This window comes from Uloborus diversus, chromosome 3, assembly GCF_026930045.1.
Source record: "Uloborus diversus isolate 005 chromosome 3, Udiv.v.3.1, whole genome shotgun sequence".
Classification (NCBI taxonomy): domain Eukaryota; kingdom Metazoa; phylum Arthropoda; class Arachnida; order Araneae; family Uloboridae; genus Uloborus; species Uloborus diversus.
The window spans coordinates 160,067,231-160,081,124 of NC_072733.1; the positions used below are offsets into that span (position 1 = coordinate 160,067,231).

Genomic DNA, 13,894 nt, shown 5'->3' on the forward strand with positions numbered 1-13,894 from the left:
GTTTCTTGTTTTGCGTGCATAATATTTCAGAAAGTTTTTTATATATTTCCGTAAAACTTTTCCTGCAGATTTGTTTAGATTTTTTTATGATCTGAACCTAAATTTTTAATAAAAATTTAAAGTTCATATATTTCAAAAAAAAATTTTTTTTGCCCAAAGTTTTGGAAAAGTTTGATATTAACTTATAAAATTTCAAAAAAATAAATAAATAATTAAACGAAATTTAGGTTCAGATCATAAAAATAAACCAGACAAATATGCATAAAACGTTTTACGAAAATATATCAGAAAGTTTCTGAGATATCACGCCCGCAAAACGAGAAACCGGCACCTGAGAAAAAGAGACTTAAACAGCTGCTATTAACATAAATCTCTACGGGGAAAGGTTATGCATTTTCACGATAACTTGCATTTTTTGCGTATGGTAATAATTAAGGTATCAAGTTGTTCAGAATTAAACTAAACATAACATACATTTTTTCAGAAAGTTTAAAATTTTTAAGGTTAAAGGTCCTTAGACCCCTTAAAACTTCCGAAGAATTGGCGAATCTCCCTGTTAAAGCGAATCATGTCTCGGGAATCGTCAAGATAAATTACGAAGATTTAATTTATTTGGTTAGGACCTTCCTGATTTACCAAGAAAGCTCCAGAAGCATTACAAACAACCATGGCAGAATTGCGAGTAAAGTAAAAATCAAGCATGCCCCTTGCCTGTAATTCTTGCCTAGCAAAGCTACATCTATTCAGTGACTTCTTCGCTATCATTGGGAGTTGAGTCAAGCTGAACGGACCGTAATCGAGTTCAAGCTGATACCCTTTTAATAAACACGTTCAGTCAATCTTTAAGCTGGTAGCAAAAAAATTTTTTGCAACAGTGAAAGGTCTGCATTCGTGCATCTTTTAGCAATTCAGGAAACCTTTTGACTAAGATACTTGATTTTCTCGGGAAACGGATGAAAACCTGTTAAATTCCGAAAAGTTTCACGAAAATAACTAGTAACGTTTCGGAATTTTTTTTACAGTGTGTAGTCCCCCCGAACAGTAAAGACTGTCGTAGGTGTGACGACAAGGAAGATACGATGTTAGGGAATACTGTTCCATTCGTGTAAAAATGCGTTTTTTAAGTCCTGGGGATTAAAAGAGACCGTAATCTTGCAGAGATATTTAGTTTGTGTCCCAACCACGCTCTATTGAATTGAGATCAGGAGAGCATGCTGGATATTCATTTATTGTATTGTTTGAGCTTCGAAAAAGTTCTCTACAGGACAAGCTGCGTGAGGTCTGACATTATTGTCAAAAAAGTCAAGTGTCAAAATAATGCCAAAAATACCAAATTTCAGGCTTAATCACTCACCATGAACAACGCCGTGGCCGATCACCTACGCTTAATAACCACGCTTAATTAATATGCTTAATAACTACGCTTAATATTACTGAAGTTTTCGTAGAATTGTCAGGGTTAATAGACGAGCCACACTGCTTAAAATAGCTACCGGAATCAATGTCGGATACGCGACGTGTATGTCCGTTAGAACAAGGCAAAAATATTGGCTTTAATGTGTTATAGCTGCAAAAGACCGACTCGAGTGCCTCCAAAGCCAGCACTACGTCTCCTGTAATGTTCTTCTATTAGGCTCGTGATTATATCGGATGGATCCTAGACGATTGGAAAACTACAATTGGTCGTGGAGTCACGTTTTTTATTGATATGAGCTGATGGCACAGTTTGAGTGCGAAGCAGATCCCTTGAGGCCATGAACAGAAGTTGTCAACAAGACAGTGCGTAACCTGGTGTTGACTATATAGAGATGGGGGCTGTTTTTACGTGGCATGAGCAAGATCCTCTGGTTCAATGGAGCCTATCACTGACTGAAAATGGTTAACTGTGCTAATTTAAGACCACTTGCAAATATTTATGGACTTCAACTACCCCAAAAAAGAACTTAATTTTTAGCAAGGGCAATGTGCCCTGTCCCCCGGTCACAAACAATCCCTATTCTGGACAGTTGCAACTAATGGTTTGGCTTCCTAGATCACTCGATAAGAATTCCATAAATCATTTATAGGAAATAACCGAGAGATCAGTTTGTGCCAAAATTTCTGTGGCAAAAGTCCTGCAATAGCGGCAGCATGGCTTAATATTTATGTAGAGAACATCAAACAATTTGCTGTGTCCTTGCCGATTCGAGTTAATGCACTTCTCCGAGCAAAATGATTTCCGACACGATTATTAGGAAGTATCCCATAACTTCTTTCACCACAGTGTATAAGAAGCAAGAAAGAAATGCACTTTAAAACAATTATCAGAAATTGTAACCTTTAATAGTGTTTTTTTTTTTTTTTTTGCTTTTTCAATAACCTATTTTATTTTTTTTTTATTCAGAGTAGACCGGGGCAAGTTTACGCGGATTTTTTTCAATGAATTTTTTAATTTTTATGTTTTAGCCTAGAAACGTTTAGACATTGGTTTTATGAAGCAGTTAATGAAGTCAAAATTTATATATTCAGTTGCGGCTCAGCTTGTATTTTCAACCGCGAAAAAAAGTTTTTGAGTCCAAGTCGGACTTAAGAGTCAGGGCAAGTTGACGCTTTGAGTGGGACACGTTTACGTATATTAAAAATGATACCAATGAGTAAGTGAAGTAGATATTTAAAATTTTTTAAATGTTTTATTCGTCTTAAAACCCTTTAAAAATAAGAAAATTACAAATAGTTAGTTTGTTGAAATATATTGCAATTTTCTGTATCAAACTATGTTTTTATACTTATAGGCGCTTTTATCGCTCGTCTACTTGTGTTCCAGTGATATATATGCTCTCATCAACTATGTTGGTTTTGCGACATGGCTTGCCATTGGTCTAGCAGTAGTATGCCTTCCATATTTGCGCTGGAAACAACCGGAGTTAGCAAGACCTATTAAAGTATTGCATTTTGACCTTGTTCTGATATGTTTATACACATTTGTTACTTTTATCAATATTCTTGGACTGTTTAAAGTAAAATATTATCTTATGTTAGCTTCTATAAAAATATGCTTGTGTGGATAAAAAAATAGTGCCATTAAAATCAGATTCTTAACAACTAGTGAGAATTATAGGATTCTATGAACATCTTTGCATATTTTGCCTCTTCAGCCTCTGCTGGAGACTTATGTTGTGAAGAAACATCGATATTTTGCGATTTTACTGAAACTTATATTGAAAGTATTAACTTGGTGCAGCATTAGTATTACATTATTTTTCAAATCTATCAACATGATAGCTTTGAGAAATGTCATTTTTTCCATGTCATATTTTCCCATTTTTAAGTTTGCACATGTAGGCTTGCACAATTTTGAGGCTTTGTGTTTTATGTTCGCGAATTTCGCTATGTTCTCTTTGATTGTCTAGTTTATGTAATTCATTTCATAGTTCATTTGATAATTATTCATCTGGAGATCAAGTTAAAAAAAGTAATACAAAAGTTACCTCAAAAACATTTTAAACGATTATTTCTACCATTTCCATAGATCAAAGACCTTCTTCTGGTATTTCTTCTCCTCAATTTTAGAATTAGTAATCTTAACTTTCGCAGAGCGAATTTGGAGATCCTGATCATCCTGCAGAAGCTAAGGACTCTGCTCTCTCATTTGCGTAACGTCACTGAATAAAATTTTTCTAACAGAATAGAAGGTTTCCTCAGATACGAGAATAATAACAGAGGGCAACTTTCATTTTGGTGCCAGGGTATTTTGAATTGAGCTGGGTGCCCTGAATTCAAATATGAGATTGTATTTTGTCAAATTTTGTCAAATTTTTAAGATACAGGGGTGCCATAATTAAACTACCCTTCTTTAAAGTTTTCTAGCGACGAAACTATTGACTGGAAATTAACGAAATTTTGTGCGGAACATAATGAATGAATGAGAATTTGTTTGAGCTAGTGAAAACATAGTTCAGAATTTCTCCGCCAGAGGTCGTTTTAAAAATTAAATACACATTTACAATTGGTTCATTTTTTAAGTTTTACCAGTTTTTTGAGCGCCTTCACCAGATGCTACTCCTCCAAACAATTAATTTTATGTTGAAAGGTTGTGCTCAAAAATTCTTTCACAGAAGAATGTCGATTGCTGCCATTCTCGTAAACTGTGCCTTTTCCGATCCCTAGACCTCAATCAGTGTGACTTTTCGCTTTGGAAGTGATTGAAACATCTCGTGAATTGTGTGTTAACCCGAGAACTTTACCAGTCTTAGCGACAGTACTTCACGACACGTTCGTAGTATTTCCCAGACCACAATGAGGTCAACTGTAGTTTACTACATCACGATTTTAGAAAAAGCCGAAAACTATGGCCGTCACATTGAACATGTTTTGTGGCAAGAAATTTTGTAAACTATAGCGAGTTTATAGTAAATATATTGCGCATTAAAAATGACCTCTGGGGGCGAAATTTTAAACTATTTGTTTTTATTCGCTCAAACAAATTCTTATTTCTTATGTTCTACACACAAAATTTCGTTAATTTCTGAGCAAGAGATTCACAGCTTTAAAAAATGGTTTCGTTTAATTATGAGCACCTTTCATAATATTTAAAGGAAATATACGTGACAGTTAAGTCTTTAGACCAAACAAAACACAAAATATATAATTTTTTATCACTTTAATATTTTACAAATATTCAAAGCCTGATTTTTCGAACAGGCTAACTGAGCCGTGGCTTTAAGCCTCCAATTTTTAAGGGTCCCAAAACGCTGTTGTTCCTTTATTTACGCAAATGTCATAACGTTGTTGTTACTTTCTTTGAAGGCACAATATTATAACATACTGAAAAACGTGCAAACACGTAAATTTGAATACATATATAAATCATCCGAGCGAGGATAAATTAATTTGCGTGTTTGTTTGCATTAAGTTGTAACAGCAACGTGTAATAACGTTGTTTCTGAGAACTGATTAATCACGTGAAGTCTATGAGCATGTGACTTGATCAGTGCCATTTAGCCCCCCCCCCCCCCCCCAAAAAAAAAAAAAAAAAAAAAACTACGGAAAAAACGAAGGAAAAGGCATTCGACGCAATAGTTTTTTTTTTCTTGGGCTAAACGGCACTGGTTAAGTCACATGTTCATAGACCTTTTTCTGGTCTTTTGTACCAAATTGATAAAAAAATTTGTTCCTCCTGTTGAATAAGCTGCATTTGAGCATTAAACTTTTAGTTGAAGATCAGCATTTAAAAGAAAACGCTGTGCTCATCTGAAAGACCTAGAGCGCACTGACGTCACATGCGCATACTCTAACCATCCTTATAAAGCATGGAATGTATGGACTAGAGTATGTGATGACAGGGCGGCCTGTGTCATTGACATCGACAGAGTAATTTTTTTGGAGCCGCAACTCGAGAAACTTCACAGCGTTTAGATTAGAATTTTTGTATATTGCACACATTCTCTCTTTTTATTTAAAGTGTTTAAATTATCTGGCATTCAAGCATGATTGATATGATAGCATTTTAAAATGTTTTATAAAAATATTTTTTAGGTGAATCTTTTTTTCCCAATTATTTACATCTTGGCAACTATATTCATCACAATTGTACCCATGATTGCTGAACCAGTTGATACTGGTAAGTATCAATATTTTATCAGTAAATTAAAAGCAAAAGCATGTTTTTCAGTAAAAAAAATATCCGACTTTATCGCGGTTTATAAGAAAATAAAATTGATTTTGGAACACCCAATAATAGGATTTTTCACACAGAATTTCATCGGACCTTTATTGTAGCAATATAAATACAATATTTAGTAGAAATGCAAATATCACTTGTGCAATTCGTTTGCCAACTCATCATCACCGATTTTTCAGCTCCTCATTCACTCTGAAATATACTCATTATAATGTTTTTGTAGTGAAACATATTTCAAATTTATCGTCATCAGTTTCTTCGCATTTTTTCTGCTTCAAATTCATCCTTCAGTTTTTGTTCTTTTATTCACCATTTTTTTTTTATAATTAACACCAGTTGAAATACTTCAGCACAATTTTATTTTCAAGAATTCGTAACATGGTTAAAAACTGTAGTACTTGGCACATAACAATAAACACATTTTAATATATATATATATATATATATATATATATATATATATATATAGGGGCGGACTGACTGACTTTGGCCCAATCGACTGAAGAATATTTTGGCCCACCTCTGTAAATTAAAAAAGTTATGTCAAACAGTACCGGATCTCGATTCTCCCGAGTCTAGCAAAGACATTGAACTACTTCTAGTTCTTATTTTCCTTTAAGCAGTGGCCTCACTACGGGGAGAGGGGGCGGTCCGCCCCGTCTGCGGGTGACACCCAAAGAGAAATTGCAAGTTTTTGAAAAATGCCTTTTTAAAACTATAAATTTAAAAATTTTCCGGGAGAAGACCCCCAGACCCCCCTGTCTTCCACCCCGCGTCATGGAGCGAATACTACATTCAGGATTAGGTTCATATTGTCAATACTGAGACCTAGTAGTGACTTCCTCTTATACCAAAAAACTGAAACTCATTATCTTTTCCTGTGTTTAATATATGTTTGAAATAATTAAGGGGCCATCAACCCCTTTACTTTTTTCCCCTCTCGGCACACACACATGCGTCTAAGGCAAGTTATATTAAAAGCGTTCATTTTGTTTTTATTTGCTTATCGCACATTCCCACTTAAAATTTCGTTATATCTCAAATGTAGTTGTTTCTGAAAATGGTGTGAATTTCATGTTTTCATAAAACAGTGAAACACTATTTTTTTTTTGTTGTTTGTAAAGGGAGGGGGCGGGGTGGTTAAACCACAAAATGCCACTCCGGATGTCACCCATACTAGGTACGCCGCTGCTTCTAAATCAACTCTGAAAGTTCTAAAGAAAGAAAATTGTGAAACGTAAAATAAAGCTAACAGTGACACATTTTTAATGTGCCTTGAAAGAAGGATACTAATGGTTATAAGTCTGAAAAGGCACATATTTAGGCATCTATACTGACAACATAAGGAAAAACACAAGGAAAAGGAGGAATCGGGTAAATCCCCCTCAAAACGTTTAGAAAATGGTTGATCTTTCAAGGCCTAAGGAGAAAAGAATCAGAGGAGTTCTAGCTCCTTTTCTAGCGATATTTTCAAAGTTGATGTCAATAACCGCAATTTTAATTTTCGGTAACGTTAGAAGAGAGGGAAAAGAAGTGGTTCCCCCTCAATTTTGTTTTCTTAACTTTTTCTTTTTCTTTTTTTTTTCAAAATTGAAGTCCATATTAATCTATCTTCAATTAGAATAGAATGTCGGGAGCTCTTCCCGGAAATTCTCCGAAAAGAGAAGTTTTAAAAATGCAATTTTAGGCTACCCTTGGTAAAATTAATGGAACAGGGAAGCTTCGGGAGCTCTCTACGATAACGTTTCGACTTTGAACTATTAAAAACCGCAAAACTATCTTCGGTCACGTTTGAGAGAGTAGGAGGCTCAGTGATCTCATTTGGAAGCATGTAAAAACTGAAGTATACTCGACCCAATTTTAAACTACTTTTTGTTGCTACAAGGCATTCGACGACTCTCCTTCGGAATTTTTCGACAGTGAAATTTTAAAAACATAATCTTATAATATGTAAGGAATCATTAAAAGGAAAGAGGACAAGTTTACCGAGTGTTTCCCTCAAGATTTTTTAGGAGGACACCGTGCCCTTCCGCTTTTAAGCTAATTTTTGATTCTTAACTTAATCAACCCTCCTTGCCCCTATAAAGTTTCAACAAAACAGTCAAACTTCAAGCGAAATTTATTTCAAAAGGTAAAGATTCACACAAACCTGGCCTTGAAACATCACTCCCTCGTTTCAATCACTTATCCACTAGAATCTGATTAGAATATATCTGAATGTTTTTTGCATTACCTTCAAAACTAAGCAGAAAAAACCTTTTGTATTTTAAAAATAATTACTATCGAAAACAGTGACTTTGTATGTCCTTAGTATACCAAAAAGTAAAAGAAGCACCTTTTTTATTTGACAAAACTTCTCCTAAAAAATATGAAAAACACAAATGGTGACCTTGATGCAAAAACCAAGTAAGTCCAGACTCGCTCATTTTTGGTAAGACCAACAAATAACATCACTGTCCGTTAGAAAGGATAATATCTTTTTCACATCATTTACTACGAAGCAGAAGTCTGATTGAACATGTGTGTCCCACCGTTGCCCCAATCGGAGCATTTCTATTCTCCACTCGTAAAAATGAATATTTTTAAAGAAAAGGAAAAGTTCAGATTTAATTGGTTCTTGCATCAAAGTACTCAATTACAGACTTAAGACTATTTTTGGTGACTTTAGGACTACAAAAGGACCTCACACCTGAAATACCTTAGGGACCCTGTTAAGTCTAAATCTGGCCCTGATTACAACTAATGTTAAAAGATCCCCTTCCCCCCTCCTTCCCCGTTCGAACTCAAGCCTAAATCCGCCTGTATTCAGGAGCTCTCCCTTGTAAGTCGAAATTTTGTCCTGTTTCAGATTCAGTTTATCGTAGTCCAGACTTGCTTTCCTGCATGCGTTTCTGAGATGAAAATACTCGTATAGCGATAATTTACAATAAACCAGTGAAATCTCTTGCCAACTAACAACATTTAGTTGAATCTGTCACTACCAGTGAATACCAGGGGCGTGCACAGAAATTTTGGGGCACGTCACAAATGACTTTTACGTGCCCCCCCCCCTTCCCATCTTGTTTGGGCCTACGTCCTGACATATATTTCAGCCCTTATTCGAAAAATCTCGGGGCCCCTTCAGGCTCGGAACCGGGCAAACAGAAGTCTCTCCTCTCCCCCCCCTCCCTTGTTCATGCCGTCGCTTCAAGGCAACAGTAAGCTATCGAATCCCAGAAATAACACTAAGATATCTTACTGTTGCTCTGAGGCGACGATGTATCAGCACCCCAAAGCATGGCCCACCCATTTATAGCAGGGCCGGGGCCGCTTTGTCTAATGGTGCAAGTCCCTTCAAGTTTTGTTAATTACTGTACAAATATAAGTTTTTAACGCTTGTTTTTTCTTCCCAGGCCCTTTTTCAGGCTGCGTCGGAACTCAATTTTTCTGGGCCCCTCCCGTTTCCTCAATGTGGGAGCCATGGCCCCCAGAGCTCTAAAACCTAGGAGAAAGTTGATAAGAGAGGAAAGAATTCGCAAGTGTGGACTTCGACTATTTACTTTGGTCCCTGCTTAGGATGAAAAAAAAAAAAAAAGTTTTCAAACGCTTTTTACATAGAGTAAAAAAATTACATGTTTTTTTTAAAAATTATTATCACACTTTAAAAAATGTAAGGTGTGAATTTAAATGTATTAAGTTGAATAAAAAAAATTGCTTGAAGTGGCCCACTCGGCGGTTGGCCCAGTCGGGGATCCCCGACTAGCCGACCTGCCCAGTCCACCCCTGTATATATATATATATATATATATATATATATTTAAAGTGAGAATTTTTAAGGTTTCGTATCAGGTCATTTTGGGAGATTAAAATGAAAAAAAAAAAGCACCAACCAAGGATATGAACACCCCCAACCAGTGAGCAAACACAAAATTCAGTAGTTTTCCTTTTGGAAATGCTAAGAAGTTACTACTGCCAATTCATCCAAGGAAAAACTTTTTAAACATTATTTTAAATAGAAATCTGTGATGTTCATTTTTTTTGTCTACTTTACTTTCTGCATACCAGATGCAGAGAAAATGATACAAATCTGATGTAGAGATGATGACGTATAATTAATAGACCGTTTTGAACGTCTACAGAATTGTATTCATTATGTTGCTTTCCCTGAAATAAGTTGGGAGTTTTATTGTAATGAAATCTAGTATTTAACCATTGATTTAAAATATGTTTTTATGGAGGTAATTCTTATGTACAATTTTATATACATCAGAATCTGCTTTTCACATGCGACTGGTATGTTAAAATTTTGACATTATTTCCTCAATCATAGTTAATATGCATTGCCCAAAAAAGCATAAAACAAAAATGTGACAACAATTTGAACTGAGGCAATCAAGTAATTTGAAGCCCAGTGACTCAGTGGTAGCGCTTCGCGCTCCCACGCTACAGGCCCAGGTTCTATTCACAGGTTGGGCATGGTTGACTCAGCCATTCATCCCTTCACTGGGTTGATAAAATGAGTACCAAGTGTACTTGGGAACCAACCACTGGGAGTTCCGCGTTCGTCTGACCACCTAACCGGAACATCTGCCTTGCACCCCAGAGTCCCTGGTCAGGAAAACTGAGTTGGGCACTCAGCCCTCACGGGCTGTTGTGTCACAGGATTTGGTTTTTAATCAAGTTATTTGAATAGGTAGTGTATTGAAAATTTACCTTGACGAAATAACAAGGAGCACATGTCTCATAACCACTAAACTTAAATTGTGGCTGCGTACCTTTCCTCGAAAAAAAGTCCATCAAACATGAAGCTCTTTGAAAGAAAAACGCTTGCTGTTGTGTCACTGTCGTTGGACGGATTTGCGAAATTTAATGCAATGGTGACAAGTGGGCTTTATCACCAACCAGTCCATGACATCCACAGGTAAAGCTTGACCACAGAGAGATGGCGGATGATGTTGAAGTGGAAACATCATTTGTAATAGGTAGAATCTGCCAGAAAGTGGCGGGTAGTAAGAGGCGTGTTCTTGCTGATCCTATCAGTTAGAAAATAATAACAAAAACAATCTATTACAAATTATGTTTCCGCTTCAAGGTCATCCGCCATCTCTCCGTGGTCAAGCGGTACCTTATATCAAATTTGCGACAACGTTTCACTTTTGTACTTGCTCTGAATTGTCAAAACTGAAACCCAGTATAAATATTTTTTGATATTTTTCTTTGCTAGATATGCTGATAACAATTGAATCACTTTTTACTACGAGAGTGTAAGTCAACATTTTTCGTAAATTGACCCCATTAACAAAAACTGATTCAATTTTACAGCATGAAAATGTTATATTATAATATCATATGAAAATTTTGTAAAAAGGTAAATTCTTTAAATCATTCTCTGATCAGATATTTATTTTTAAAATACTTATTTCAGGATTTGGAGTTTTGATAATATTGACAGGGGTACCAGTGTACTTCCTATTTGTCTACTGGGAAAACAAGCCAACGTGTATAAAAAATGCAATAGGTAAGACTTTAATGAATTTTATAAAACTTGAAAATCTTCAGCGTTTTTCATGCATGTGGTTTTTAAGATGTATTCATTTATCTATGATTTTGTATTTTGTGTTGCAGCATTATTAGAAAATGTTGCCTTAGAATAACATCTGTTGTTGCACAATTAAGAAAAGATTATAGAACCTTAATTTTTTGAAAGGTGGGAATTTGTTGTAGAAATGAAAGCGTCAGATGGTGATAAATTTACGGGGGAGAGGGGATAACCATTTCATCAACTCTGTTTGGACTTTTCCAAGACTAATGAACCCTTAACAAGAGTGAAATTGAAATCTTTGGATGCTGTTCGGTATTTGTTGGCAATAATGCTTAAACTGTGGCGATGGGGTGGTTACTTGTAGCTTTTTACCAAGCTTTTATCTTCACTTTTGTGTGTGGGGCCATACGATGCTTGCGGAAACATGGTATTTCTCCACCTCGTCTTATGTTTCGTTGGTGCGCTGAGATGCTTTTTGTTACTACTGTGAAGGTATACTTAGCTTCTGTACAAGATTTTATGCCTTCAGCTTTGATACGGCAATTCCCGACTGATGAACTCAAAACAAACGCGGAAGTGCCATTTCTGAAAGCTGTAAGACTGTGCTAAGTATTTGATTACAATATTTACAATTGTTATGTAAAATCGATTGTATTAAAACATGTTTATTATGTGTTCTTGTTTTTAATGGTTCTCTAATGCAAACACTGTAAAATGGAAATTAATTCCTTTAAGACTTCAAAGAAATGCATGAGCTTTAACTAATGTAAATACTTCCGATCTTATTTTGTAACTTCATTTATAGAATTCATTATACAGGGTGCCACAGCATAATTTGCTATTTGCAGTCGCCGCTATGAAGCAACAAATGACCGTAAGAGAGCGCGGTTGATATGTAAACGAGTGGTTTGGGAAGTTCATTCTCACTGCTGTTTACTGCCGGGAATGCGTTGGAGGTTTACTTTTCAAATGATCAGTCAATAGAAGCGAAACAGCGACCCTTCCGCGCACATTTCAAGATTGCCCCACGTGCTCGTGTTCCTGGCAGGCAATCAACTGTGACATGGGTTGACACATTCCGAAGTACTGGGACACCATTAGCCGAGAAATCACGAATATAACCGTTGCTATGTTGGAAAGACTTGACCGAAACTTAAACTTGAGATGACGTGACCAGGAGGAGATCATACAACCAAGATGTGACACTTACTCGATACAATTTTCAAAACGGTGTCCAAGTAAATTTCTATGTATGTAACGAGAAAAGTGCCACAACTCAAAAAAGAAGAAAAAAAAAACTGCAGTGGAGAAAACCGTGGTTTTACGCAAGAGTAGTTATAACCGATTTAGTTCAAATGTTACGTTATGCATAAAAAGCATAATGTGATGTTTACTGGTTAGTTTTTGTTGTCTTAATGCATGCTTAAAATTCGAAAGCATCCCCCTCTAAGTAATGAAAATTTAATATGTCCATATTAATTATATTGTTTTTACGCCATCAGGCACAAGTAATCTGAGCTAACTTTATGGTAGCTTTGTGGTAAGAAATAACATTGAATTTAAATTTTAAATCAATAGTACGTTTTCCCAATATTTTTGAGTTGTGTCATTTTCGTTGCTGGGTTGCGATATGGTGAATGGTACCTATAATGCTTTTGTTTTATTGCCTCTTCAAATAAGCAAATTACACTGAAACATAATGTACATTACATGAATTAGTTAAGCAAATTTATGATTATGTATTTTATTATTTTAATACGCATGTTCATTGCTAAAAATGGATGAAAGTGCAAGGGTTAAGCAGAAATGAATTTTCTTTTTTAGATTCCTTCACGCAAACTCTTCAGAAGTTGTTGGTTGTTGTTGCAGCAGAAAAACCCGTGGCTGTCTGAAATTATTGAACGGAGTGAATCTTCTCCATGTTTCACTGTTCCTGTGCTTTTGGTGTTTGTTTACTTGATGGTGGTGCCAAACAAATATGTACCTGGCTTTTAAGTCTACAACGTTTGAGCATCGTGTTGATTTTTAGGACAATACACCAGTAGCCATTTTTAGTTACTTCAATAAATTCATATCCTGGTTGATACAGACCAAACTTTTCTTACTGGGTGATATTCGGTTGTACATTGTCTTAGCAATGTTGCATTTTGACAAAGATCTGTTTGTTAATGTGGTCATGTTCACAGATTTTTCCAGGATTATATTGTTAATGTTGTCAATTTTACACAAAAAGGATGAAGATTTCAATTATTGCCTAAATTCAAGTTTATCGCTTCGTTAGAAACGTATCTTGAAATTAAAACAAATCATATCATAATAAATTAGAAAATAGGGTTAGTATTTGGCGAACATTTTCATTCATTGACATACAAGTTCTAACTTCGTTGTAGATATTTATTGCCATGATAGTTTTCTGAATAGAAGCGAAAATGCTGTTGAATCTATTTCCTGAAGAAAAAAAATGTTTATTTTAAGTACGAAGCTATTCACATCTTTTTTTCTATCAAACACTTTCATGAGCAATATTATTTGTCCTATTTGTTCTCATATCCTTGATTCTGTGATTCTACATTGAATCTGTGAACATGAAATAACTTGATGATGGTTGTGTCTCCATATAGTAAAAATGTTTTGAATGTTTTCATAGTGATGATGTTATATGTTGGACATGAATGTAATAATTTTTAAGCAATATCGAGAAGAAAATATTTGAA

At 35.4% G+C, this 13,894-nt stretch overlaps 1 protein-coding gene across 1 annotated transcript in view; it reads left to right on the forward strand.

Annotated features, from left to right (window-relative positions):
• LOC129219015 (large neutral amino acids transporter small subunit 2-like) overlaps window positions 1–13,072 on the forward strand; it is an 82,392-nt gene extending 69,320 nt beyond the window's left edge. The window contains exons 8-11 of the mRNA XM_054853335.1: window positions 2,772–2,921; window positions 5,515–5,599; window positions 11,064–11,156; window positions 13,005–13,072. Of these exons, the coding sequence (XP_054709310.1) occupies window positions 2,772–2,921; window positions 5,515–5,599; window positions 11,064–11,156; window positions 13,005–13,072 (396 nt within the window). The remainder of the gene's footprint in view (window positions 1–2,771; window positions 2,922–5,514; window positions 5,600–11,063; window positions 11,157–13,004) is intronic.
• The last annotated feature ends 822 nt before the right edge of the window (window positions 13,073–13,894 follow it).